The sequence below is a fragment of the Prinia subflava genome, chromosome 17 (assembly GCF_021018805.1).
Source record: "Prinia subflava isolate CZ2003 ecotype Zambia chromosome 17, Cam_Psub_1.2, whole genome shotgun sequence".
Classification (NCBI taxonomy): Eukaryota; Metazoa; Chordata; class Aves; order Passeriformes; family Cisticolidae; genus Prinia; species Prinia subflava.
In genome coordinates this window covers 3,704,438-3,730,670 of record NC_086263.1, presented here as the reverse complement: position 1 = coordinate 3,730,670, position 26,233 = coordinate 3,704,438, and the positions used below count along the sequence as shown (strand labels likewise).

The following is a 26,233-nucleotide window of genomic DNA, read 5'->3' as shown; positions in this document are numbered from 1 at the left end:
CAATGATGCCCCCTCTGTGTTTCCTCCCTGAGTTCAGGGATATATCTTCATCTGTGCTCCCCCAGTGTGTCCTTCAGCCACAACCTTTCAGAGGGCTCTCTGGCTGCCTGCCAGCGCTGCTGCTGTTCCACACGGAGGTGGATCTCCCCAACACCCATTAATTCTGGTGCACTCTATCCTTAGCCATCTGGAGAAGGGGCTAATGGAAAAGGACTGCTGTTTCGGGACAAATCTGTGTGACTTTTCAGGTAATGGCATTGTTGTCCACCTGAGTGTTTTACGAAGGTGCCAGAAGGAAATCAGGGAATGCTGCTGAGCTCCCTTCCAAAACCTGCACTGAGGGTGAGGCTGAAGGGACGAATGTGGGAGGAGATGGAAAAGGAAGGTGCTGACTTCTGGAGTGGCTGTGGGCTCCAGAGCCCCAGTGAGCTGTGTGGGAGGCTGTGCCTGAACCTCCCAGCGCCAGCAGCCAGTGCTGGGTTCAGTCCAGTTAAACACCTTCCTTACTGGTGTGGTGGTGGGCACAGTGACACTCAGCCAGCCTGCTGGGGCACAGTGACACTCAGCCAGCCTGCTGGGGCACAGTGACACTCACCCAGCCTGCTGGGGCACAGTGACACTCAGCCAGCCTGCTGGGACACAGTGACACTCACCCAGCCTGCTGGGACACAGGGTCAGCCTGCTGGGGCACAGTGACACTCAGCCAGCCTGCTGGGGCACAGTGACACTCAGGCTGGGGCACAGTGACACTCAGCCAGCCTGCTGGGGACACAGGGCCACTCAGCCACCCTGCTGGGGCACAGTGACACTCAGGCTGGGGCACAGTGACACTCAGCCAGCCTGCTGGGGCACAGTGACACTCAGCCAGCCTGCTGGGGACACAGAACAGGCTGATACCCCAGTGCTGCCAGCCCAGCAGGGTGGGGAGAGGGGCTGACACTGGTGCAAAGTCCCACAGCTGGGAGGAGCAACCCCAGGCACCAGCACATGCCAGGATCCCAGGGGCTGCAGAGCAGCTCTGCTGGGAAGGCCCCGGGGTGCTGCAGCCTGCTTGAACAGCCAGCAGCATTCCCTGGCTGCAAGGAAGGGCCAGAGCAGCCCGGGCTGCAGGAGCAGCTCTGCCAGCAGGCTGAGAGAACACCCTCCTCAACCCTACCCAGCACAGGTGAGGCCACCCCAGGAGTGCTGTGCCCAGTTCTGACAGCCCCAGGACAGGAGAAACAAGGACAGAGTCCAACCTGGGGCAGCTGAGCTGCTGAAGGTCCTGGAGCACCTCTCCAGTGAGGAAAGGCTGAGAGAGCTGGGACTGCTCAGCCTGGACAGGGCCAGGGGACCCTCATCAATGCGTACAAATACCTGAACGTGGGGTGAAAGCAGGACTGAGGCAGGGTGTCCCGAGGTGCTGTGCCAGGAGCAGGGGCAATGGGCACAAAGTGGCAGCCAGGAGTTCCCTCAGGACACCTGGAGCTGCTCCTCTGGGAGGGTGCTGGGCCCTGGCAGTGACCTGGGGCTGCTCCAGCTGGGATCTCTCCACCTTGGAGACTCCCAAAGCCAGCTGGGCACTGTGCTGGGCAGCCAGCTCTGGGTGTCCCTGCTCCACAGTGAGTGTCCCTGCCCAGCTCTGGGTGTCACTGTCCAGCTCTGGGTGTCCCTGCCCAGCTCTGGTGTCCCTGCCCAGCTCTGGTGTCCCTGTCCAGCTCTGGTGTCCCTGCCCAGCTCTGGTGTCCCTGTCCAGCTCTGGTGTCCCTGCCCAGCTCTGGATTTCCCTGTACAGCTCTGGTGTCCCTGCCCAGCTCTGGTGTCCCTGTCCAGCTCTGGGTGTCCCTGCCCAGCTCTGGTGTCCCTGTACAGCTCTGGATTTCCCTGTACAGTTCTGGGTGTCCCTGTCCAGCTCTGGGTGTCCCTGCCCAGCTCTGGGTGTCCCTGCCCAGCTCTGGGTGCCCCTGTCCAGCTCTGGGTGTCCCTGCCCAGCTCTGGTGTCCCTGTCCAGCTCTGGGTGCCCCTGTCCACCTCTGGGTGTCCCTGCCCAGCTCTGGTGTCCCTGTCCAGCTCTGGTGTCCCTGTACAGCTCTGGTGTCCCTGCCCAGCTCTGGTGTCCCTGCCCAGCTCTGGTGTCCCTGTACAGCTCTGGTGTCCCTGTCCAGCTCTGGTGTCCCTGCCCAGCAGTGGGACTGGACCAGGGCAATCCAGAGGTCCCTTTCTGCCCTCCCTGATTCTGTTCAATCTACACTACATATAAACATTAAAAGACCAAAACAAACAAAAAACAACCCTACACAAAACTATCCCCAAACAAGCATGCCCAGAGGAAAATTAATAATTTGTTGCCCAAAATAAATGGTAGACATTTGTAAGTGTCAAGCCAGCAGGCAAATTGTATTTTCAAAGCTGAGATCCAATTCAGTTTAACCAGCTGACTCAGAATTCTTTGGGATCCAGTTTCCAGAGGAACTGACAGGGTATCACTGAATTAGCACAGCAGTAAGGTTACTTATTTATTTATTTTGTATTTAAAACACCCACAGATGTTCAGGTGAAGTTACTGTACACAGTCTAAACACTGAGGAACTGTCCAGCTGCCAGCATACCATGAAGAATATGTGTTTCTTCTTTGGGGGGGCTGGAGAGAAGGGAAAAAAGAGGGAAATGAACTTTTCCTGAGCAGAATCCTCACAGAAGCAGGGCTTGAAAAGCTCCCATCAGCAGCTCCTGGAGCCAGAAATCCCCCATGCCCTGCTCTCCAATGCACAGGGCTGCATTCTGCACTCTGTGCATATACAGAGCAACAAAACTCATTTCAGAGTTTTCTAAACATTGAGATTTAATTCCACAGCAGAGAAGAAACAAGGACAATAGGAGAACTGCAAGTAATCTACACACAGGCATAGAATTTCTGAGAAATGCAATTTTGGATACAAAATGGTGTAGAATTCTTCTCATAATGGAAAAGTGGCTAGGTTGAAGTGCTTTGGAATAATTATAATATAAAATGAAAAGCTTCTTGATGCATTATATTACTTGAGTTGGAGTAATTCTCTTGAGTTTCTATTTTTAAACCATGATAGTGTGTTAATGAAACTCTTCAAGGAAACTTCAGCTACAGACAGGGGAAACAAATTGCTGCTAACCCCTTCACAGCTTCAGCTGAAAGTCACCATGATAGGAGTATTAAATGGGTATCAGTTTCATAGGGGAGAAAACTGATGATTCAAATTTAGCCTTCTATTCAGTTTGTACAAATTTAATTTACACAACATAAACCCAGAATCCAAAGAATTCATTACAAAATGTCAAAATATTTCCTTATCAACTTACAAAGTGCATATCTTAATAAATGAGTAAGTAAATAAAAAAAAAAAATATTTTTAACTGTTCCCTAAAGAGATTTAATGGCTATTTTTTGGTCCATTATCACAAAGAATATAATGAATCCTGTTCCAGATCCTAGAGGTTGCTCTAAGAGGGAAGAAACCTTATCACTCTCTCCAGCTGCCTGAAAGGAGGCTGTAGGGAGGAGGGAAATAATGTCAAGTTGCTCCAGGGTGGGTTTACATTGGAAATTAGGAACAATTTCTTCAGTTTTGGTTTGTCAAACTTTGTAAGAGGACACCCAGGGCAGTGGTGGAGGCACAGCCCTGGAGATATTTAGGGACATGCAGATGTGGTGCTAAGGGCCAAGGCTGAGGGGTGAACTTGGCAGTGCTGGGTTAACAGATGGATTGGATGATTTTTCCCCACCTCAACGACTTGGTGATGTCATAAAGCTGGCTTTGGTCCCTCTTCTAAGGAAACCTAAATAGCTGCAGGGGCTGAGGATGCCCTGGGCCAGCCCCAGAGCAGCACCCTGCCTGCCCAGCACCCACAGCCCTGCTCCCCACCACCACACACCAGCCCGAGGCCAGCCTGAGAACTCGTGGAACTTTCCAGAATGGATCTCCATCCCCACTGAATCACGATTTTAAAGAATTAAGATTTTAACCAAGGGTTAGAAGCTATTTATATTGATTAAAATGCAAGTTAGGAAAAACAAAAGATAAGTCAATGATTATTAGATGCTTGAGCTAGAGCTAGCTGATGTATTACTCGGTATTATGTGCTAGTTTTAGATGTGTTTATAGAAGGAAATGAAATAGATGGACCATCATGGTAACAAATGGAAACCAATGGGACCATGACCCACACATGGACTTAATATTAATTGATCACAAAGCAGGAGGGGTTGGATCCTGCCAAGAGGTCATGAGGGCCTGCCAGCAGTGAGAAGGTAGAAAGGGCATTGTGATGAAGACTTTGCTGACTTCATCCTTCAAGGCCACTGACCCAGTTTGAGACCACCCACCCAATTCAAGAGGAGAATTGTGCACTCATGAAGGACTAATACCTCATTTTGATATGAGCCAGAGAGTGGGAGGTGCTGGGGTTCTGCATGTGTGTGAGCATTTTGTGTATGTAAGACTTTGGGAAATGAACAGAGGGCAAAGAGCCTTGCAGGGTGCAGCAGCGCTCCGGGAGGGCTGCCCGAGGTGGCAAAGAACATTTCACTGTGTAACTTTACCTGGTCACAGTCTGTGTCCCTCACCCTATGGGTTTTACTCCACACACCCCACAGACATTTCCATTTCTCTGCTTGCTGCCTAAACTCTCCCAGCTGAGCAGAGCTGAACCTCCAGGGAAGCCTGTGGCAGAAGCCATTTCCAGCCACCCACCCTGCCACAGCTGAACACAAACCTCTGCTCCTCCAGCCCCACCCGAGCACCTCTAAAACCAGGGAAATGCCACCTCAGACAAAATGAAAGAGTCACATCATTCTCCTGCCTTTCCCAGTGGGAGGGATGCAACCCCATAATGCTGTCCAGAGAACTGGACATTAATTACCATAATTACCATCAGTTACTGTATCAGTCTCCTGATATACTCCACAGAATATTGCATTTCTTGTGATTCCTGGGAGAGTCTCCACCCTGATGAGACATATTCTGAATAAGAAGGCCGTATAATCTTCCTAACTTCCATCCAATAGATCAGAATTATGTTATTAAAATATTCAAGAGCCTTTGCTCTCACCCTCCTCTCCCTGGCATTAAGAATAAATCATTCTAATACCAACAGCAGCTAAAGATACCCCTGTATATTTGATATATTTAGAATATAGCAGTATGCCTATCAAATTGGGCAGAACAAGCATCTCAGGATAGAACATCTTCATGTTTGGGAACTGAGGGGGTCCTGCAGCCTCTGTGGATATTGTGAATATTGATTATTGAACCAAGGAACCTCCAGAGGGCTGCAGCAGAGACAGCCAGGCCTTTGCACAGGGCACAATGGGAGGTGCCCCAAGGAATTCTCGGGTGGGTGAAACAGGCTGGATGTACTTTCCTGACATGAACAAACTCCAGCCCCAGTCCCAGCAGATTTGTTTCCATCCTGCTCACGAGGTCACTCCCCCTGAGCTCCAGCAGTGCCCCCCAGGCCCAGGCTTGGAGCTGTTTTTCTCTTCAAGGGAAGCCCTCCATGGGCACAGACTTCTTGTGTGCATCAGCTTCAAACAGCATTGTTCACCTCTGGGAAATAAAACTCTCCCTTTTTTTGTTTTTTTGTTGGTTTTTTTTTCCTAAATGAGGATTGAGCCTCAAAAATTAATCCAAGGAGAGAAATTTAATGAACACAGTGAAATTTCTAACACACAAAGCTTAAAACATTGCATGACGCTGCCTAAATGCTGAAAAAAATCAGGCTTTGAAAACAACTATGTGAGCAATCATCCTTTATTTCCCACTACAATACCTCATGTAGGAGAAAACTGTCATGTGCTGCCTTTTTTTTTTTTTAATCAGCAGCTGCTCACAGACATCCCTGCAGGTGTTTAACTATTGAAATCTCACATTTAAAATAGTGACTTATTTGCAGCTACACTGAATACACCTCAGGTCTGTGCCCAGGATGAAGTACAGCAGTCAGCAAAACACATTTTCATACTTTTCCCCAAACTAGAGGAGTCATTCTACTGAGGAGCACAAGGAAATGTGGCAGAGCAGAGATCCTGCAGCCCAATAGAGCAGGCAAAAAAACCCAAAAAAAACCACACCCCCAAAAAAACCACCAAAAAAAAAAAAAAAAAAAAAAAAAAAAACACAAACCCAAAAACCCCGCAACAAACAAACAAACAAACAAACAAAAGAGTTTTTTCCAATGCTATGCTGCCTGTTCAGCTTCCTTAACAAAAACCCATCCTTAATTTAAAAAGCAAATCAAACATTCTCAAATCTGGTGCCAGACCCACATCAGGGTGTGAGAGGGCAGGACAATGCTGTCTGTAAAGGGTTAGACATGGAGCAGGATCCAGAGCCAAACTGGGCGTTCCCATTGCAGGGGCAGCCAGCAGCCCCCAGTGCCACGTCCTGGGACACCAGCCCTGCCAAAACCATTTGGTAATTCCTGATCAGAGGATTGCTCCAGCCCTGCTCTCCCAGAACCTTGGAGGCTGGAGGGGCCTGGGAGGGAGCCCGGGGCACCACCTGGGCACAGGTGCAGAATGAAGTTGGGTCAGGGAGGAAAAGCGTCTGTGTGTTTTCTCTTTATTTTTATTTTTTCCCCTACCCATCTCTATTATAATTGGCAATGAGTTAACTCGAGGTGACTGTTTTTGCCCCCGAGGACATTTGGGAAGTGATGTCCCCTGTGTATGTGACCCCTGGTGGCACCAGGCCCCCAGCCCAGCCCAGGGTGGCCCCTGCCCCTGGCAGGCACTCGCTGCCCCTGTGGCACAGCCCTGCCGGGCTCTGGAAGCAGCAGGGCTTGAACAGAGAGGGATGGGCAGAAACCTGAGCCTCAGCAGCAGCCACAGGGACACTGCTGCCCCTCAGGAACAGCAGGGCTGGTGCTCTTCTCTGGGGGACACTGCAGGAGCAGCCAGGTGTGCTGGGACAGGGGTGTGTTATGTGATATTTGTTCACCTGTTCTGTTTATGCTTCAAGAGAGTCACATTTTTGATGTTTGCTTTCAATCAGCACTTAATCCCATCAATTTTGTGGCCCTTCCATGAGCTTCCCAGAGCCATGGAGGCAGGAGGAGCAGCTCCAGTGCTGTGAATGCCCCACAAGGTGCAGCTCACGGGCAGGGTGAGCCACAGTGCTCCTCATCCTGCAGTCCTGACTCCTCCATCACCAGATAGACTGCAATAAGATTGACTTTTCTCAAGTATTTTTAGTTTTCAGGTTCTGGTCTTCAGGAATTCATTTTGGAACAGGTGAAATAATGCTAATACAAGATAAATTTGCACCTTTTGTCCAGGAGATTATCCTTCATCTGCCCAGCACGTGCAATTTCAGAATTTGAATCTCTATTTAACGCTGCTAACTCATCTGTGATTAGAGCGTGACTTCATCCCTGTCATTGCTTTCAGGGCTGGTGTCACTTGGTGCTCCTCTCTTTTGGGCTCACATCTGGAGTGTGCAGCCAGCAGCTGGGCACAAACCCTGCAGCAGTGCAGCAGATGTTGCACAGCTGGACCTGCTCAGCCCCAAGGGGCTGCAGCTGCAGCACCTCCGCAGGAGCTGCTGCTTCCCTGGTCAAAAAAATGCACCAGGCGTACAAATTGTTACCTATTCAGAATGTGGGAGATCCTGCATATTTTGGGGAAATTTCCATCAAAGTTTAGTGGGTTGCTCCCCCAGTGCAGTCAAAGGAAAAGCTCTCACAGCACCTGACAGTAAAGGAGAAAGAGGAAAGGACATAGAGGTGGGAATTTGCCTGATGTCCTGGACAGCTCTGGGAAAGGAAACCTTTAAGGAATTAGGAAGGATAAGCTACTGCCAAGTTAAATAAAATACTCTTTAGGTTAAAAGTTTTTGCTGAATTTTGTTGCTAAAACTGAACTGCAATCAGAAGTTCTACTGCTAAGAATATCTTATAATTCCTGTGTTATTCTGATGAGTCCATATCATTTCTGCCTATAAAAAATAAGGTAGTTTAGGGAACAGAACAAGGAACTCTCTAGAATTTCATTACTAATGTCTCCCAAACCACCTTGTATGAAAATCGTATCACAGATGATTTTGGCCACGCTTTCAGCATCCCCTGCTGAAGAGGCAGCAGGGCTGCTCTGCCAGGGAATTACAGGTTGGACTTGTGTGGGTGCTGCCTGGGGAGGCATCAATCCTGTGTGCCTGGGACACGGCACCTTTACAGCACCTCGCTCTGCTACCATGAGGAGGATCACATTTTTCATTTATTTCAGGGAGAGAAGTGTCTAGAGAGACGCATTCTTGCTTTGGTTTATTTGGTCTGTCCCCAGTTACCATATTAGGGAACTATTTCTCAATAAGTCACCTGTCCATTCCCATCAAAGCACCTGCCACTCATAGCAGTATTGCTCAGGGCTTTATAAATCCATTTCTGAATCATTTTCCCATTAATCTCTTCCCAAAAGTATAAATGCATGCACACAGCAAAGTGTAAATCCCAATCAAATGAAAGTTGTATTTGAAACAAATAAATTTACATGTAAAGTTTGAAAAGCTCTCAGAGCACTGCTGGTAAGTAAATGGTCAAAATTAATTTCAGGATTAATTGTATCACTCTGGTACTTCAATCCACGTGTCTGTATAAGCACAAGGAAACCAGCTCCCTTCATTTACCCATTTTTACTGCCTGCATCTCCCCAGATGAGCCCTCCGGGGAGGGTTAAACACCCTCTGTGTGCAGCAGGGCAGAAGCTGCAGGACCAACCCTCCAGGCTCCAGGGAAATGCCATTTTTCAGTCCTGGTGTTAAGTGTGTTAAAGCACGATGAAAATTCCAAACATTTTTGCCAAGAACCTCATTTTTGGGAGCCCAAGGTGCAACAGCACTGCCAGCTACACAGGGGGCTAAGGACATGGATATTTTGGAGATTTTCAAAAGGCAGACTCAGGAGGCTGTTAACAGGAGTCAACCCTCAGAAAGTGTTTTCACTGCCATGGAAGGAAAGATCTCAAAACAATACAGGATACAGCTTCTCATTTTTTTTTATTCAGTGGAATGGAAAAATGCTTTTTTGCTTTTTATTTTCACTAAAAATAAAGATAAGGTGAATATGTATTTAAACATTGCATAGGCAGACCCCCATATAGTTATATTTTCTTTTCTTCCCCCTATAATAAAATGAAAAAGAACTATAATTTTGTGGTATCTTCCTTTCAGCTGCAGGAGAGCAAGCCAAAATCTGAATGAAATGGCATTAGTGTGACATGCAAATGTTGCTCAGGACTAATTGAAGCATGATACTCAACAGGATTTTGGGGTGTTTGGTAGAAAGTGCACTAAGGACAAATGCAATAAAACCAATCTTTGAAAATAAGATACCTTCTCCCCCTGCTGCAGCCTCAGCAATGCTGTACTTTGGGGGTTGTACTCCAGAGATATCTTTTTTATCTTGCCTGCCTTGATCCTCATTTGCATGATCTGAAAATCACTCCAAGAGTGAGAGATGAGGAGAAGCAAGGAGTAAGTCACAAAGAATAGGTCTGGCACATAAACAAAGGCTTTAAGATGACAGAGCTTGAGGAGAGGGTTGAAGAAAGAGAAAATGTAAAATAAACTTCTCCTTGGAAATGTAATTAAAACCCCCGAAGTGACAGCTACACTATTTTATGACTATGAATTTACAAAAAAAAGAGAACACACCAGGCCAAAATTGACATCAGCTCCTTAAGAAAAGCTGAAGGAAAGTGCCTATATCTTCAGCCAGAATTCCTGGTGAGCACACTGAGGCACCAGGTGCTCCAGGTGATGAGAACTGGGCTGGACAACGGCCAAAATCACCAGAGTGAGGCTGAAGCTGGTGTCAGAAGGAGCCCAGGCTGGGTTCCTTGGCACTGTGGAATGTCCATCCCTGCACAAGGAGCCTGCTGACAGACCTGGGGGAGCCCAGGCTCAGGGGGAGCCCCAGGGTGGTCCCTGTGCTGCCCCTGGAGCTGTCTGGGGCAGGGATCCAGCCTGGATCCTGCTGTGGCCACAGGTCCCATCTGTTCCTGCCCACCTGAGCAAAGCCCCCAGTGCCCGGCCCCTGCAGGGACAGCCTGGCACCTGCCACGGGCACAAAACCCAGAGAGGAACCCTGCACAGAGAGAGAGAAACCCTGCACAGAGAGGAATCCTGCACAGAGAGAAACCCTGCACTGAGAGAAACCCTGCACTGAGAGGAACCCTGCACAGAGAGAGAGAAACCCTGCACAGAGAGGAACCCTGCACAGAGAGAGAGAAACCCTGCACAGAGAGAAACCTGCACAGAGAGGGATCCTGCACAGAGAGAAACCCTGCACAGAGAGAGGAACCCTGCACCCCTCACACCCTGTGCTACCAGCCTGTGCTCTCCTCCACAATGCCATAATGCTATTGATTGCTAAAATGCAAGGAAGACAAGGAACAGCTCATCTGGTTTTTATTACCGTGTATAAACAGTGGCAAAATAATCTCCAAATTAGAGGGAGGGATTTGATTAGACACATCAGAGTTCAAGCACACACCCTGGCCAGGCAGACAGGAGGAGTGTGCCAGCACTCTCAAATGCTCACAGTGCAGGAAGGGAACCCACACAGGAAACAAAACCCTCAATTAGAAGCTAAGGTGCAGTGCTAGCGATGACATCCTCCTTTGGCAGAGGATTTTACACTCCATGCCTTACACAGCCTGAGGAGGAGTTACCCACAGTGAAAGCTGGTGTGTGCCAGCCTAGGTCCAGAAATAAATCCCTTTTCAGCAAAGGATCTAAACTAAACAGGCCTGCATTGCCATGGTGTTACAACACTTCATATTCCTGTAATATTTCATTCCAGGGAAATAATTGTGTAAAACAAAGGGGCTGTATGACAAGAACATACTGACATCTGCTGGCTCCTCCAAATGTATTTCTCTCAAGATTAGGATTTAATGTCCTCAGCAGGTTCTTCCCAATCTAATGGGCTGCATAAAAAATTAACAGAGTCTGTCTCTCAATATACAAATTAAACCAGTTATTCTGTGGTTGCAAATGTTAAAGTGTGTGTGACATACTGTGGTTAAACAATTCATACAAATATACTTCTCTTCCATATTTGACTTCTAAAGGATCACAGGAAATTACTTTTGCCTAATTTGTATAAAAACACCCAGTGATAGGGCACAAAATTTACATTCAAACAATTACTTCCCTCATTTCTTTGCCAACAAAAGACCAGTAGTTCCAATTTACTATCCAAAAGTGTAGCCGGAGCTGTCACTCAGGCCAAGCTCATAATGGCAAGCATTGTTTCACAGTAATGATCAGCCAATTAAAAGGCCAGATTTTATTTGTGTTAGCACTGTGGAGAAAGGAGACGTGTAAAGATAACACACAAATCACCCAGCACACCTATGCTGATAGTGAGTGATACCCAAACACAGCAGAGAAGATCGATTATCTCTTATCATTCACCACAATCAACACAGGCATTTTGATAACCACAATACAGCACCAAAGACTGAACAGCTTCCACACCCACAGCCTGCAAAGTCGGGGATTCCAGCTAATACATGCAGCTCCTAAGGCAGCTCCGACCTGGCTGGAACAGGGAATATTCTGTAAATCTTCATGCACTTCTAAATTTATTATTTGAAAAGAGGGTGATAAATTCATTGAATGCTTGCTGTAGGAATCCTGGCTTAGCATTCCCTCTGCCGTGTGCACTATAACACAAAGTTATGGATGACAATTTAAACACAAAATAGAAGGAATTCAAAACCATAATTCGCAGTGTCAGCAACTCAGATGTGTTGCATTTAGTTACTGAGGCATCAACTAGCTATTAGAAACAATAATGCAAATCATCAAATAATAGCAGTTGCCAAGCTGTGCTTAGTGCAGACCATAAACACCTCAGTATCTCTCTATTTCCACAGCAGCTATCAGCTGCAAGGTCAATTCCTTTTATCAGCTCATTAGCTAGACACGTTTCAGAGCTGTGAGAAGGGAAATGAAAACCACAAATTCACCTTTTGAATGCATTCTTTGGGTATTTTCCTCCTGCATGCACTGCAGTGTTCTGCTGAGTGCACCCCCTGCCAGGCAGGACCACCCACACCCCAGTGTCAAGCAGCAAAAGCACTGAGCTACAACAGCCATTTGGAATTCCCTTTCAATTTCCTCATTTGAGACAGTTTATTACATTATTTAAACTTCTTATGTATTAAACATCAGCAGAGAAAATTCTGAGGGGAAAAAAAAATAAAGAGAAGGGGAACACATTATTACCCTAAAAGTCTTTTACTCTTTAAAAGGTGATTACAGATTCTTCAGATTCACAGATGAGCCAGACTTCCAGGAGAGTGACAGGAAAAATCCATCATTTGGAGATCCCCAAGGGCAGTTTTGGTTACAGGATCCCTGTGTGCCCCACTCAGCCTAGCACACCCTACTGCCAGAGCCACTGCACAAATACCAGGATCGGGGCATTAAAAAATAATAGTAACAATAAATTTAAAAATTAAAATATCAGCTTTCCTCTTATCAATTCAGAGGCCTCAAAATGACCCTCAAAGGTGCAGGCTCCACTGTGAGCTGCCCTGATGTGGACTGGCAAGAGTGCTGAGGGAGGCAAGGCACAAATGGCACATGATGAAAGGACACCAAAAGTGTTCTCCTCCCCTTTATGATCAATATCATTTCCTTCTGATTTACATGACAGAAGGTCTGGAGAGCTTTTGGAGCTCACTCTGGAGACCTTCAAGGAAGAAGAACCAGGAGATCAAACCATGTGGAATTCCAAGAGGCAAAGGAAGCAGCCACGAGGTGTTAATAGAACAGAGCTCAGTGTGGCCATGTGGAAACTCTGAGGCCGAGCTTCCTAAAACAATACTGGGATGTGGTAGGACAGCTCTGATTTAAACACAGCTACAGCAATAAAGCAGCCAATTCACCACCTAGAATTTCCCCCAGCTAATAAAGACGCATGCACTTATGCAGCTAATAGAGCATTCCTTTACTGGCAAAGTGTGAATCTCTCAGAGCAGAGCACACACGATGGGTTGTAGTGGCCTCACGTTTGCCAATTTTCTGTTTTCTCAGAATTGCTGGAGTGGTTTGAGTGTCTCCCACAATCATCTACTGCCTTTCCTTCTGTGAGATAGGATTTCACTTCTTTTGCTAAACCACCACGTGACTACAGTTTGATTTTGGCAACAAAAAATCTGAAATGTGCAGATAGGAAGAGTTTAGCACCTTTCTCATTCTCCATTTCTACTTCACTTGCATTACTTCCTTGTGAACAGTATGGTCATGGACCATGGAACACTTCATATGAGAACTATTATGAGGACTAGAGAAAACTTTATTTAATTTAATTTGTGCCCTAATAACTCTTGAGCAACTTTAAAGATAGCCTCACCCTGAGAAAATTTCAATAAATATTTTTTGACATAATAATTAGTGTCCAATCTTTTTGCTCCTAGCACAGTCAATGACAAAATATTTAGTGGACTAATTGGGAAAACAATTTTTACAATTTTAAGATTTCCTATCTGCTAGAAATACTTGCATTAGAAATTTGGATTCATATTTTAATCTACTGCTTTGTAACAGTGCAAAGCTGGGAGGAGAAGAAAAGTCTGTGTTACTTCTAATATCAAGGGAAACTTCCTTTACTTTGCCTGCTTGCAAAGCTGTAACACAGCAAAGCATCACAATGACTATTAGATATACTTATTAAAAATGACATGGTTTAAGACATGTTGATAAAGGAACACTGATATTAAGAATTATTGTTTTATTCACCACCACAACTCCCCCCAAAACACAACAATTATTAAAAATGCCCTCCAGGCTGTCAGGCCCGTGTCAATCAGCCACAAGCTGAGCTGGTGACACAGACCCTGCCAGGCCCATCACAGCTCTGTGGTCACCACTTGAGAACAAACCTGCAGCTCCAGCCCAGGAAACAGTGCTGATGGAACAGAGGTGCTGGGAGCCATGAGAGACTGGCTTCTTACCTATGTGTATTTACCGTGATTTTGCATTTTCCTAAATCTGATCACTTTGATTGCTTGAGTTTTAAAATGTTTTAGATTACTTCTTTTCATTGCAGACAGGGGTTTTAGCTGGTACCCAGAGGGGGGATCATGACCTCACTGTCCTCTCCAGCCCTGCAGAACCCTTGACACCACAGCCCCAGAACTGCATTGTGACACGCTCTGGATTCATTTCAGCAGAAAAGCACCTTCATATTGAGAACACAACAAAGCATTTAGGTTCCCACACAGCCAAGTTTGCACACAATGAGATTTCAGGCAACGCTCGAGTCCTTTTTAAAACCCACTCAGGTTCTGCCACACACACATATTTTAAGGAAGGCAGCTCTCTGCCTGGATCAGCAGATTGAGTCCTTCAAAAGCAGCAACACAACCACCAGCACTGAAACAATGGGAAGGGGAAAACCTCTGGCTAAATCACATTAAAAGGCAAACATGTAAGGAGTGTTATCATCACAAGGGGATGACAAACCCTCCTGCAGAGAAATGGCAGCTGCTGGAAACAAAATGATGCCCAGAGTGTTTGAAGGGGCCAAAGGAGCTGACTGCATCCTTCTGCCCGTTTGAAGCAGCATGTCCCAAGGAGAGGTGATTAATCAGGGGCTCATTGGATATGGCAGATCCCAGAGTGAGGATGAAAGATCATATCAGCACCAAAGCTGACTGATGTGGAGGCTTTTTACAGTGGGAGGAGTAAAAGACAGTTTCAGTATCAAAAACCAGGTGATTTTAGCATAAGGCTTATGCAGAGCGGGGGGATCTGGTTGTGCCCTGTACCCCAAGAGCTCCGTGCACCAGGGCACAGGTAAATCCCACCCCACAACTGGGCTTGAGGGCTGGTTTTTCCCAGAGTGTCATAGGATCCTTAATAACCAGCCACAGGCAGAGATTCAGCACCAAAACCAAGTGAAAGCAACATTGTAAAACAGAAACAGTGAGATTAAAATGCACATCAGAAACTCCCAGGTAATATCGGGGGCTGGAAAACAACAAGAATGAATTCATCTGGTTTTCAGCTGAGGACACTCACAGGGAAGCAAGTGTGTGAAACGTGCAGTAAGGCCAATTTGGGCACTTGGCAAGAGCCCAGCCCTGGTAATGACCAGGGCAAACCCGATGGGCCCCGTGGAGGCAGCTGCAGGCTGGCACAGCATCACGATGGCAACCGGGAGCAGGGCACCGGCAAGGGAAGGAGCCACTGGGAGAGTGCCCGAAATTAAGGAGTGGGAAAAGGGTCTAATATCCCAGAAAGATCAGGAGGATGTCTAGATCCATTCAGCCTCCTGCTGGGTCCCTCTGTGTGGCTCAATTCAAACGGCACTCTGGGACTTCCTTAGCATTTTTATTGTTGCAGGCTCGAAATGGGCATCACCATGTGGCAGATGACATTTTAGGCAGCTTATCTTCGATGCTGGAGGAAAGGACATTTAGGTAACTACTCACAGACACAGTGCACTGCCTGTGATGGAGTGACACTGTTTGTTTATTTATTTATTTTTTAAATCCTGGAGCCTCACTGTAGAGTTTTGTTGTAACAGGAGAGAGTATTTTATATTATTTCCTGAGACACTGATCAGAGAAAACCACCCAGCAGCACAACTTGAAACTGGAGTTTCAGTGTCTTTTCCCACAGAAGTAGGAAGGCTGTAAGCTCTGCTCTGAATCATAAACCACAGACTGTGCTGCATCCCAAGGCAAATGTGACAGAATTACATCCATTTGAGGACAAAAAGATTATTCTAAAAGCAGTTTAATACCGTACTCTACAATTTCCACAGGTGCTCTTTGCAGGTTCTTCATTTACAATCAAAATCATTTGCTCAACAAAATATCTTGATAATATTGCATAATCCTTAATTTAGGAATGAGTGTTAACTACAAAAACAGTGAATGAACAGGGCAGATAAAGACAGAAATCTTGGCTCTGACAGACTACCAAGCCTTTTTCCTGGATAAGTGCCATTCAACTTTGTCTAATTTCTCTCTCCTCAAACCCCAAATTACCAATGCTCTACAACACGTGGGAAAACTCAGACACCTAAGGGCCTTTTTAACAAAACATATTTAAAAGATAAAAGCAGAAACTCAAGAACTGGCCATCCACTGGAACATCAACACTGATTCACCAGCCAAACCACTTTTGTGGGAGAGGAGTGCCATTAATCATTGAGCAGACGTAGAAAAGATGTTTTTTTCAAGACAAGACAGTGGCACAATGTTTTCATTTGAAATCCAGGGCTCTGGATCTGTTTGAGGTGCCCAACAGACTGTCAGGTTTGTAAGACAACAGCATTACATGTGTGACTGTTTTCTACGTGTGTTTCTTGTGTGTAAGCTGCAGGAAAGATAAAGAAGCCTTAAAACACCCAAAGGACACACTAAAGGATGAGCCAAGTCCAAGGAAAGCAACTGCACTCCTCTGGGCTCTCCCACTACGGAGCACACACAGATTTAGTGTTTTATCTCATGTGGAGATGGGACTGATTTCAACACTGCAAAACTTGTTTAACAAAAGTACAATTGTCCAACACAACCATCCTGCCTGCCACCTGTACACAGGGGTTCTTCCACCTTCTCTACAACTGCTCTGTTGGAATCACTGAATTTGAAATAGTGGCACTTCCTTCTTAAACATTATCCTAAATTTCCCACCCACATTGTCACACACTCACACCTTCAAAACAATATGTGTTTTTGAGTTTCCCCAAATTTCTCAGGAGAAAAAAAATCAAAAAAGTATTTTCAAGCCAGCTTCCTACTGTTCTGATCATATAATGTTTGCTCACAGCTAACAGAGACTGAACTCAATAAAATAAAACAATAAAATCCTTACAAAACTTATGGACCCAGCAGCCAGGAGAGCAAGATACTATGGGTGTTGTCATTGAGAAAATTGGTCAGCACACATTCATACTTTATTTGATTCTACGAAAAAAAATCCAGTGGAAATAATAAAGGCCCAAAAGTATAGGAAAAGTTTGAATCCAAACTACCCCTGCAACACTCAAATCAAAGAACTACAAAACACACAGAGAGCTGAGAGTCACTAATTCCCCACCTGGGCCATTCCCTCAAGAGTTGGGCTCAATCCTTGTGGGTGCCTTCCAGCCCAGAATATTCTGTGGGTGTGATTCTGTGTAACTGCAGCTCTCACTAGCATTCCTTGAACTCTGAGGAGCCTACAGACAGCAATTGCCTGGAGTGTATTCTAGGCTGTATCATTAAAATTCACTTTTTTAGCACTGTAACCTCTTCTTGCTGTATCCTAAACTTTCCTGGCCAGGGGTTGTGCACTGGAGGGTTGAAGCCAAGTGTGCTGCAAACAGAAAATCTGTGTATTTGTAGTGTTTGAATGCTGGTCCCAGGCAGCTGCACCTGGCCCTGCAGTCAGCCCCGTGATGTTTACCTTCAAGTGATTTAGCTTTGCATGTTTGCCCTCTCACACAGCCAAGCTCTCAGCTCACCCTGCTGTAACCCTGCTCGCTCACACCTTCCCAGCTGAGGCACAGGCAATTATTTTAATGGGTCTCAGTTTGCTCACACGAACTGTTGTGCTCTGCTGCCCAGCCTCCCTGGCTGCCTGCAGCCAGCTCCTGCTGCCACACGCTCCCAGTCTGGGGCTCACTGCTTCCCACTCCTGGGAGTCACTGAATTTTAGGGCACTGGGTGGCAGAGCAGGTCCTGAGGCATCTCTCAGTGTAAGCTCACAGCTCCTGTGTTCCTGGCAGCTGTTAGCACAGGAACATCTTCTGTTTGGAAACACAGGCTTTTAGAACTGCATCCAAAGCTGCAAAATGTTCAGGAGTTCTTAACTGGGTTTGACAAAGCTGCCACAGAGCTCCAGTCTTATGTTAGAGACACTTAACCAACTTCTGAAAGATACATCCCTACAAATATAGCAGTTTCTGTCCCCTTGAAATGAGCCAAGTCAATACCTCACAAAATACCTTGGATTTTGGAACATTCCCTAAAAACGTCACTTATAAATATTTTTCCTTCTGGACAGGATCTCTGCAAAGCACAAAATCTGGAGCAGAAGAATAGAGACTTAAACTATGCCTATTTGGCAGAAAATAGTATTTCAGAGCATGAGAAGCTATTTTTGCTTGTGACCCATCCTGTGAATCCAACACAACCAGCTCTTCCTGCTCTACAGAATTACACAAACCCCAGCAGCCCAGAAGGGATTTTCCAGCTCCTTGCAGTTAGTTTACCATTTTTATTGCATCAGCTTGAAAGACACAACTAAAATTATCTAATTGGCAATAAGTTGTCATTTCTGGCACAGTAATTTTTTAGCAAAATAATAGTTATGAAGGGAAACTGTAATAAATACTGAGAGCTTCATAAGCAGTTTTTAATCATTACAGCAGACATTCAGAGTAGGTGATACAAACACAATCTGCTGATAACATCTGCAAGAATGCACAACATCAAGTGTCAGAGATGGAATTATACTCCCCAGAATGAGGACTTGCACTACAAAATAATCATGGGCACTGGAAAATTCAATTATTTAAATAAAAGAACAAAACTACTCATAAGAAAGTACAACTAAGCAAAGAATTCAACACAAAGAGCAAGAGAAAGTTAAAAAAGGCTTCTCATAAAAGACTTGGGAAAAGATCCTCAGAGACAGGAGCTTTCTGCTCTCAGAAAATAGTGCAGCTCCAGTTTTGCTCAATGGAGTCATCAGAAGTTTGTGATTTCAGCCTACCAAGACCAGAAGCAGTCAGGACCCCTAATAAATGTTCTGTTTGCCACTCTTCTAAGCCCTGTCTGTTTTCTTGCTTTCTAACTCTTCCGTTTTGCTCACACTCTACTTTTACAAGGCTGCGTGAGACAAGAGGATCCCCAACTCCCACATGAGATGGGAAGGAGTCAAGATCCAAAATTAACTAGAGGAAGTTCTGACATGCATAAAACAAACCCATTTTTCACCTACTATATATTCTCCCAGGCTGTAGTATGATGTGTTGTTCTTAATTACATAAGATTCATCTTTTTCAGACAACGATATGCTTAACACTGCCATACCTTCAATAGCTGTAAATAATATTTCTTCTTGTGGCCAGCACTTAGGAGCTCTACCCTTTATGGTATACAATGATTCTAGCTAGATTTAAAAATCAGATAAGCCATTTCAAACTACAAGGGGAAAATTAGCAATGGTGGATTTTTAACTCAGCCATTAGTATCTCTCATTTCCAGCAGCTCAATCTCCCTCAGAGTGAACAGCTCCTTGGTGCTGAACAGAGCTTACCTGTCTGCACAGAGAGAGCCAGGGTACTACCTGCACGACATTCCTCCTAAAAACTAGGCAGAAACCTGGAAAATCCAGCATTTATATAGGGCTGGCAAAGAAGCAGTAGGTCTCCCACAAAGCAATGAAAAAAATACTGAAAGAGCCTGGCTGGCCATAGCAGAGGGAGAGTTTGCAGGGAACAAGATAAGATTCTTTAGGAAATAATAGGCAAGAGCATTACCAAGAAGAAAAGAAACTCATGGAAAAGACAGCAAAAGCAGGAAGAAAAGTGAGAGGAGAATGGGAATACAAAAAGTACACGAGGTATGCCATCAGAGATGACACAGGTACGAGCTGATCCTGCCTTGGGCAGGAGCACAGGCTGACAACAGAAGCGCCTGAGTCCCTCCCGGCCTTGCTGTTCCGTGTTTAACTTCAAGGGGGCTTTGAGCAGGGAGCAAGGAGACACTTCAAACCCAGCAGCGCTGGCAGCCACGGCCTCGGGACATACCAGCCCCCCGTGCTGCAGCAGCAGCGCAGCCACAGTCACGCATGCATGCATGCAGCGTGCAGGCACCACTGGAGCCGTTCCCGGGGCTGGGAGCTGCACCCTGCAGTCCTGCATGTGTGCCTGCACCCTGTGCTGCACACGGAGCACATCAGGCACAAGAATTCAGGATTCACCCTCCTCCTCCACGCCTGACTCCTGGCACTACCTCTGCCATTCAAGGGTGCCCTTTCACAAAAGCCAGAGCAGCATCCTTGTCACATCAAGGACACCAAGTACTTCAGTCACAAGAACTGTAAAAATCATCAACACACTCTGAATTTTATTCATTGCTTTTGTCAGCTCTGTTACTGATACTCAGCTAAGTAGTGATAGAAAAAAGAAATACAGTCTTGACATAAGAAATACAGATTTCATTTCAGGAAATGCCAGATCCTTTGTCTTTACCAGGAGAATAAACTGTAAATGAGACTTGGGAAGCCAAGCCTTCAAAGCCTGCATAAGACAGCAAGCAGATCTCAACTGTAATCAGAATTCCTACATAAAAATAGCTTCCTCAAAACCCAGTAATGCAAAACGTTCTAGTGAAAGTAAATAAAAATCAATTAAAAATACCTGCTCTAAATCACTACTGTAATCCTGATAACTGGAGCACGTGATATCAACCACTTTCCTGAAAACTAAATGATCTATTGACATACATATTGAAAATTCCCACTACCCTTCCCCATATAGAACTTCTCAAGCAGCTATGACTATTTGATTTCTAAAACTTAATTATTTGATTATGGAGGCTAGCTCTGTTTTAGCCTGCAATTCATCCACCATCATCAATCTCCCCCACAGAGTGACAAAGGCTTGCTTCTACTTTCACAGCCCATGCATACAACTGTTTTCACACTTGCCAATGACAAATGAAACACACGGTATCTTTTCCTCTCTGAAGTATCATCGAGTCTAGAGAAGCGAAACAAGGTACTTGACATTCTTGGGACACCATCAGCAGCGTCTGCTGTGTTCTATGCTCCATCTCGCCTTAAATAAGCTGAATTTTATTTAAAGTGCAAAAGCCAGCCAACACTAAACTTACTTCAGAATGTAACATACTATGCCACATTTGCAATTCACAGAGCAGATAAACAAAAGCTGCGGATTTGGACAGGATCTTTCACACTTCGCTGATGTGAATCACTCCAGTCAAACTTCAGACCACATTCGCTTCACCATCTGCGCGAACCATGTTAAGTTGGCAGCTCAGTGTCCAACAGCCACACCACGAATTTTGGAAGCGCCCGCCGTGTGCCACTGTCACATCGCAAACCCATCCCTGCCCTGCCGAGGAGCGGCATCCGAGGGGAGCTGCCCGGACACCCTGCCCGGGCACGGTGTCACCACACCTGCACCGAACAGGTACCAAGGCAACACCGAGACTTTTTTTTTTTTTCCCTGACGGAGGCATGCGGGAGAAAACGGTCTGACGAATTTCCAATAAAATCGGCAAATACCGAGGACTTACAGGCAGGTAGTTTCCCAGCAGTTAAAGATCTGCACTCTTTTAACGAGCAACTCGGCAGAGCCCCGAGTGCCCATGTTCCTCGCCGTTCCCTGCGTTGGGAGCCGCCTCCCGAGGCGCCGCTCTCCCGCAGCCCTCGCACAGCGCTTGGCAGGCGGCAGCGGAGGCGGCGCGGTGCCCCCGACCCGCGGAGCGCCCCTGCCCGCGGGCATCCCCTGCCCGGCCCGGAGCTCCCGAGAGCGCCCCAACAGCGCATCCCTCCCTCCCCGGCCCGGGCCGCCCCGGGAACTTTCCTGCCCGGCCCGGAGCGGGGTGTCCGCAGCCCCCTCGCACCTGCCGGGAGCTCCGCAGCCCCGCGGCCCCGCTCCCCCGCGGCCGCGCCCCGGACTCACCATAAAGAGGCGAGCGGAGGCGAAGGGTCGCGGCGCTTCTCCCGAGCAGGGCGGGCGGCCCCGGCAGGCAGGTGGCAGCGGGACGCGGCTCCCGCCGCCGCCGCAGCCCCTTCCCGCGGGCAGCGCCGCCGCCCTCGCTCACCGCCGCATGCCGCGCCCCCCGCCGCCGCCCGGCTCCCCCCGGCCCGGCCGCGCTCCGGCGGCGCCGAGACCCCGGGGGCGGCCCCGCCGCGGCCGTGCGGGGAGAGCGGGGGGCGAGAGGCGGCTCCGCTGCGCCCGGGCGCGGCCGGCGGGAGCCCCGCTCCGGCCGGACACGGAGCTTCCCGGCGCGGAGGCGCTGCCGCTCGGCAGCCGGCGCGGAGAGTGGCTCGGCGGCGGGCGGGCCGAGGTGACCTTCAAGCCCGGCGGGGCGGGCTGGGGCGGGGAGCGGGAGAGCGGCGGGGGAGCCCCGGCGCCGGGGGAGGCGGCGGGGGCGGGATGCGGCGCGGTGGGACGCGGGCCCGGGGGGAGCGGGGCTCCCCGGCTCCCGAGGCGCGGCCCCGCCCGGCACCGGCGGCCGCGCGGCGGCGCCCGGGAACCCGCGGGGCCCGAGCGGGGCCCGCCCGCACCGGGCACGGCTCCCCGGGCACGGCTCCGGGCACGGCTCCCCGGGCTCGGCTCCCCGGGCACGGCTCCCCGGGCATCCCGGGCGCCCCGCACAGCCGGAACCTTCCCGGGGCAGCGGAGGCGCGGTCGCAACTTTGCATCCCCGGGGCTCGTCCCGGAGTGCTGCGCTCATCCCCAGCCCGAGCGGGCAGTGAACACACACCAAAGCGGCGCCGGGGAAATTGCTGATTAAAACGATGCCCTTGGAGATCCCCAGCCATCTCTGCCTGCTTCCTTCCCCTTCCTCTTACCCAAAGGAAACCGAATCTTGCACGAACTCTAACGCTCACCTAACGAGAAGAGCATCGCAGCCTTCCTAAAGGCGTGAATCACTGTTAAATGAGGCTGACAGCAGCTATGGACGAGAAAGTTTGGGGGGAAAAACAAACATCAAGACCTGTCAGAACACACTGGCTTGTCCTTCTCAATACATTAGGTATTAAGTCGGTAGTGATCAAACGTTTTTGTGCTGCTCAACCTTCAGCTACAATAAATTAATGCCACTGAGACCTACTCCAACATGCGAACTGGTACCAATTACAGAGGGGGAGTGTGCGGATCAGACAGATGTGCTGCCTCCTGTGGGGCAGGAGTAGGGAGCTGTTTTAAGCATCGAGATGGAAATGCAAAGCAGTTAACAATCAGGTGCTAACGAGGAGGCAAGCTTCAAATCAGAGGCGTGTGGTCCCTTAAAAAAACTTCATATGAATAATCTCGCCATAAACTTTTTCATCTGTGCAGAAAATAAATACAGCCAAGTCTTTGTAAGCTGAACTGCAGTTCCCACATCGATCATGTACAGAAGTACCTCAAAAGCACATATCTGTATCCCTCTGCCTCTCCTGACAGATTTGGGGCTTGGCCTATTTCTGCTGCTATTTTAAGGCCCAGGGTGTGATCCTGTATCCCCTAAATACAAAACTCAGCGGAACTGCTCGGGAAGGTCCCTTTACCAAGGCACACCAGTTTATGAAGCTGGATCATTCCAGAGAGTAACTTCAGGATTTATCATTCCTCACCAAACATGAGCAGTACACAATGGCTGGAAAATTTCACTCCACCCCATTAAAATCTGTCAGATTACTGGGAGATACAAAGTTACTCAAAGATTCATTTTCAGGATCAAAACTTAAATTATCAGGTTATCCCAACAGATTCTCTCAAAATGTATGTCCCGCTCTGTAGGTCGATCCCTATGAAGTTCATATAAAGATCCTTGCATGGATTTTAAATCCAACCCATGGGTTTCCTTCATTTTTCTTTTCAGCCTTCCATTTCACCCCAAAATGAACACAGAGAAGCCAATGGGATGCTTATGTCCAACAAATATAAACTGAAGGTCAAAACATTACACTGAATTTCTCTAAATCACTAAAAGATTATTTTACAGTTGGTAACTGGTTACTCTGCAGTTCAGGATATTTAATTTACTATTTACTAATCCCTCCATGAGAAAGTGATGCTGGTAGGAGGTTAGCAAGTAGAAATGAAACACAAAACTGGCAACAATTCGTCATTTCTTCCTTAATTTGTATATTTAGGCTCTCTAATAAGAAAATAATTTTCAACATTTTGATTAAATACGACTGATTGCATCAATAAGTTTGCCATATGGCCCAATACCTCCTAGCTTGGGAGCAGTTTTTAAAGACTGAACAAATAATAAAAAAAAACCTCTGAAAAAGAAATGGCCATGTAGGAAATGTCCACCCTTTGATGATATCTGCCAATGTAGTATGAGGCAAACTGTGTTCCTGGTGAAATTGTTATTTCAGCCATGAGGTTATTTAGGCTAAATCCTGGCTCACACAGAGGTGGCCACTGAGTGGCTCAGAGGAGTCAGGTTCTCCTGCCCTCTCTCAGTGCCCATGAAGGCCCAGGGCTGTGAAGCACAGCAGGACAGGAAAGGCCATTCAGTGCCTTCTTCCCACCTGAAGCAGCCCAGAATTCCTTTCTCTTCTCCAAGTACGTGACTTCCAGCACCAATGCAAAGATTTTTAGGGATCTCAATTTCTTTCCAAAGCTGACCTATAGTCTGTCTTTATCCCCTCACCTGTCTGGACAAAGCTGGCAGTCTCCAGAATGAAGAATTGAAACCTATTTAAATGTGCTAAAATAATAAGCAGCTGAAGCTCACACAAATAAGCTAAACCAAAGTTCTTCATGAAAGAACAAAAAAATCTCACGAACTAGACTTTAAAAAAGTTTTCTTTAGGCACTGGAGCGTTCCTGTTGAGTAGTGAATACTCACTGGAGGGTTGAGAACTACTCACAGGATTAAAACTACATCAGGTGCAGGTGTTGGTTACTTTGATCTGTGCTTGATTAGAGAATCGGGTGTGTGTTAAGTGAGTGGATGAGAGCTTCTCTTTTGGACTCTCAACACCTACATACTCTCCTTTTGTACAAACCCTGTCAAAAAGGTTCCCTTGGCTTGTTTTTCACATCTGTCTTCCCTTTGTTCCCCTCACATGAAAGAACCCTGAACTGCAAGTCAGATCTTTCTTAAAAGAGCTCCTTCCTTCTCCAAACGCTGCCGTCGGCCTGATGCAGCGGCTCCCAGCTGGGGTTAGAGCTCTGCTGGGAGAAATAACTTTGGATGAGAAGGAGGGAGAGGGGAATTATGAGCAGAGAGAGAGGCCAGCCCAGGCAGCACCAGTCTCACGTGGCAGAGCAGACACCAGCACCCAAATGTTGTTTTCAGAGCTCCAGGCATTACAATATTTCCTTTCCTAAACACAATGGATCCAAATGTACCTGCCTGGGCATCTCTTCCACAGGAGCCACCTTCAGAAAGGTGCTCACCTCCTTATTCACCTTTGGAATAAACAGAACTTTTAAAGCACTTGAGAAAAAATAATCCTGGCTATTCCACCCCAAAGTTGTAATTGTGTAAAGCCACAATTCTCTGTCATTTCTGTAGGAAATACTTCCAAAGAAAGTACACAAACTTAAGTAGAATTGTCTAGTCATGCACTTAAAAAGTTGCTTCAGGAAGAGACATTTTCCAATTTAATATAAATTATCCATGGCAAGAGAAAAAAAAAAAAAGGGCAAGTAACAAATGGCTCCATTAAAACACAATGTTTTGAACACATTCCCAGTCAGGGATTAATTCTTAAAATATTTTTTAAAAATTTATTTTCTGAATAAAAGCCTATTTCATGTTTTCTTAAATTTGGAAACCTTTTTCCCTTTATAGTAAAATATTTTCTGTGTTTATTTCCAAATTTGGGAACTGGTGTGAGGTTGTTCTAGCCAAGAGACCTCAAGAACACAGATCTCTGTTATCTGGGAGAAGAACTGGAGGTGAAAGGATTTATTGGAGAGAATAATTGTGCTGAACAGCAGACTAGGGCAATGCTGTAGATGCTGTATTAAAAGAAAAAAAAATCAAGAGAAAAAGGGTAAAAAAATATTTAAAGTCTTCAAAAATAAAGCTTCTGTGTATTTGTAAGGAAGATATAAATAGAACATATGTATTTAATGCTTTAAAAAATCATACTGTATTTGCAGCAAAGAACATCCTCAACATGTCCACATCCACTGTGATTTATTCCTTCTGGGGGAGGCTGCTCAGGCCATTACCCGTGGGAAGGGAACACAGAAACCATTTGCAGTAAAATCTGTGAGCTTCAGGGAAAGTATCTGTGGTGGTGGCAGATGTGTCACAAATTTCAGTGCCACAAACACTCCATGAATCCTCTTCAGAAAAAATCCACATTGGTGCAGAGCTTGGTAACATTCCCTTGAGAGTCAACCCTTGGGACATTGGCAGCCAGTGTAGCCTGGAATGATCAGGGGAAGGACCCTCTCTGGATTCTTGAAATTTGTGACAAAAATGACAACACAAACATAAGGAAATGAACAAATCACCTCCAACACACAAAAAAACCACAAAAAATTATGTACC

General features: G+C 46.8%; 1 protein-coding gene across 26 annotated transcripts in view; it reads right to left on the bottom strand.

Moving 5' to 3' along the window:
* Positions 1-22,316, bottom strand: part of RBFOX1 (RNA binding fox-1 homolog 1) — an 818,485-nt gene extending 796,169 nt beyond the window's left edge. For all 26 annotated transcript variants that reach the window (XM_063414918.1, XM_063414939.1, XM_063414937.1 and 23 more), the window contains exon 1: positions 21,676-22,316. Coding sequence is in view for 18 of the 26 variants with exons in the window: in XM_063414910.1 (XP_063270980.1) it covers positions 21,676-21,678 (3 nt within the window). In the remaining 8 variants the exon portion in view is untranslated. The remainder of the gene's footprint in view (positions 1-21,675) is intronic.
* Positions 22,317-26,233: the final 3,917 nt, after the last annotated feature.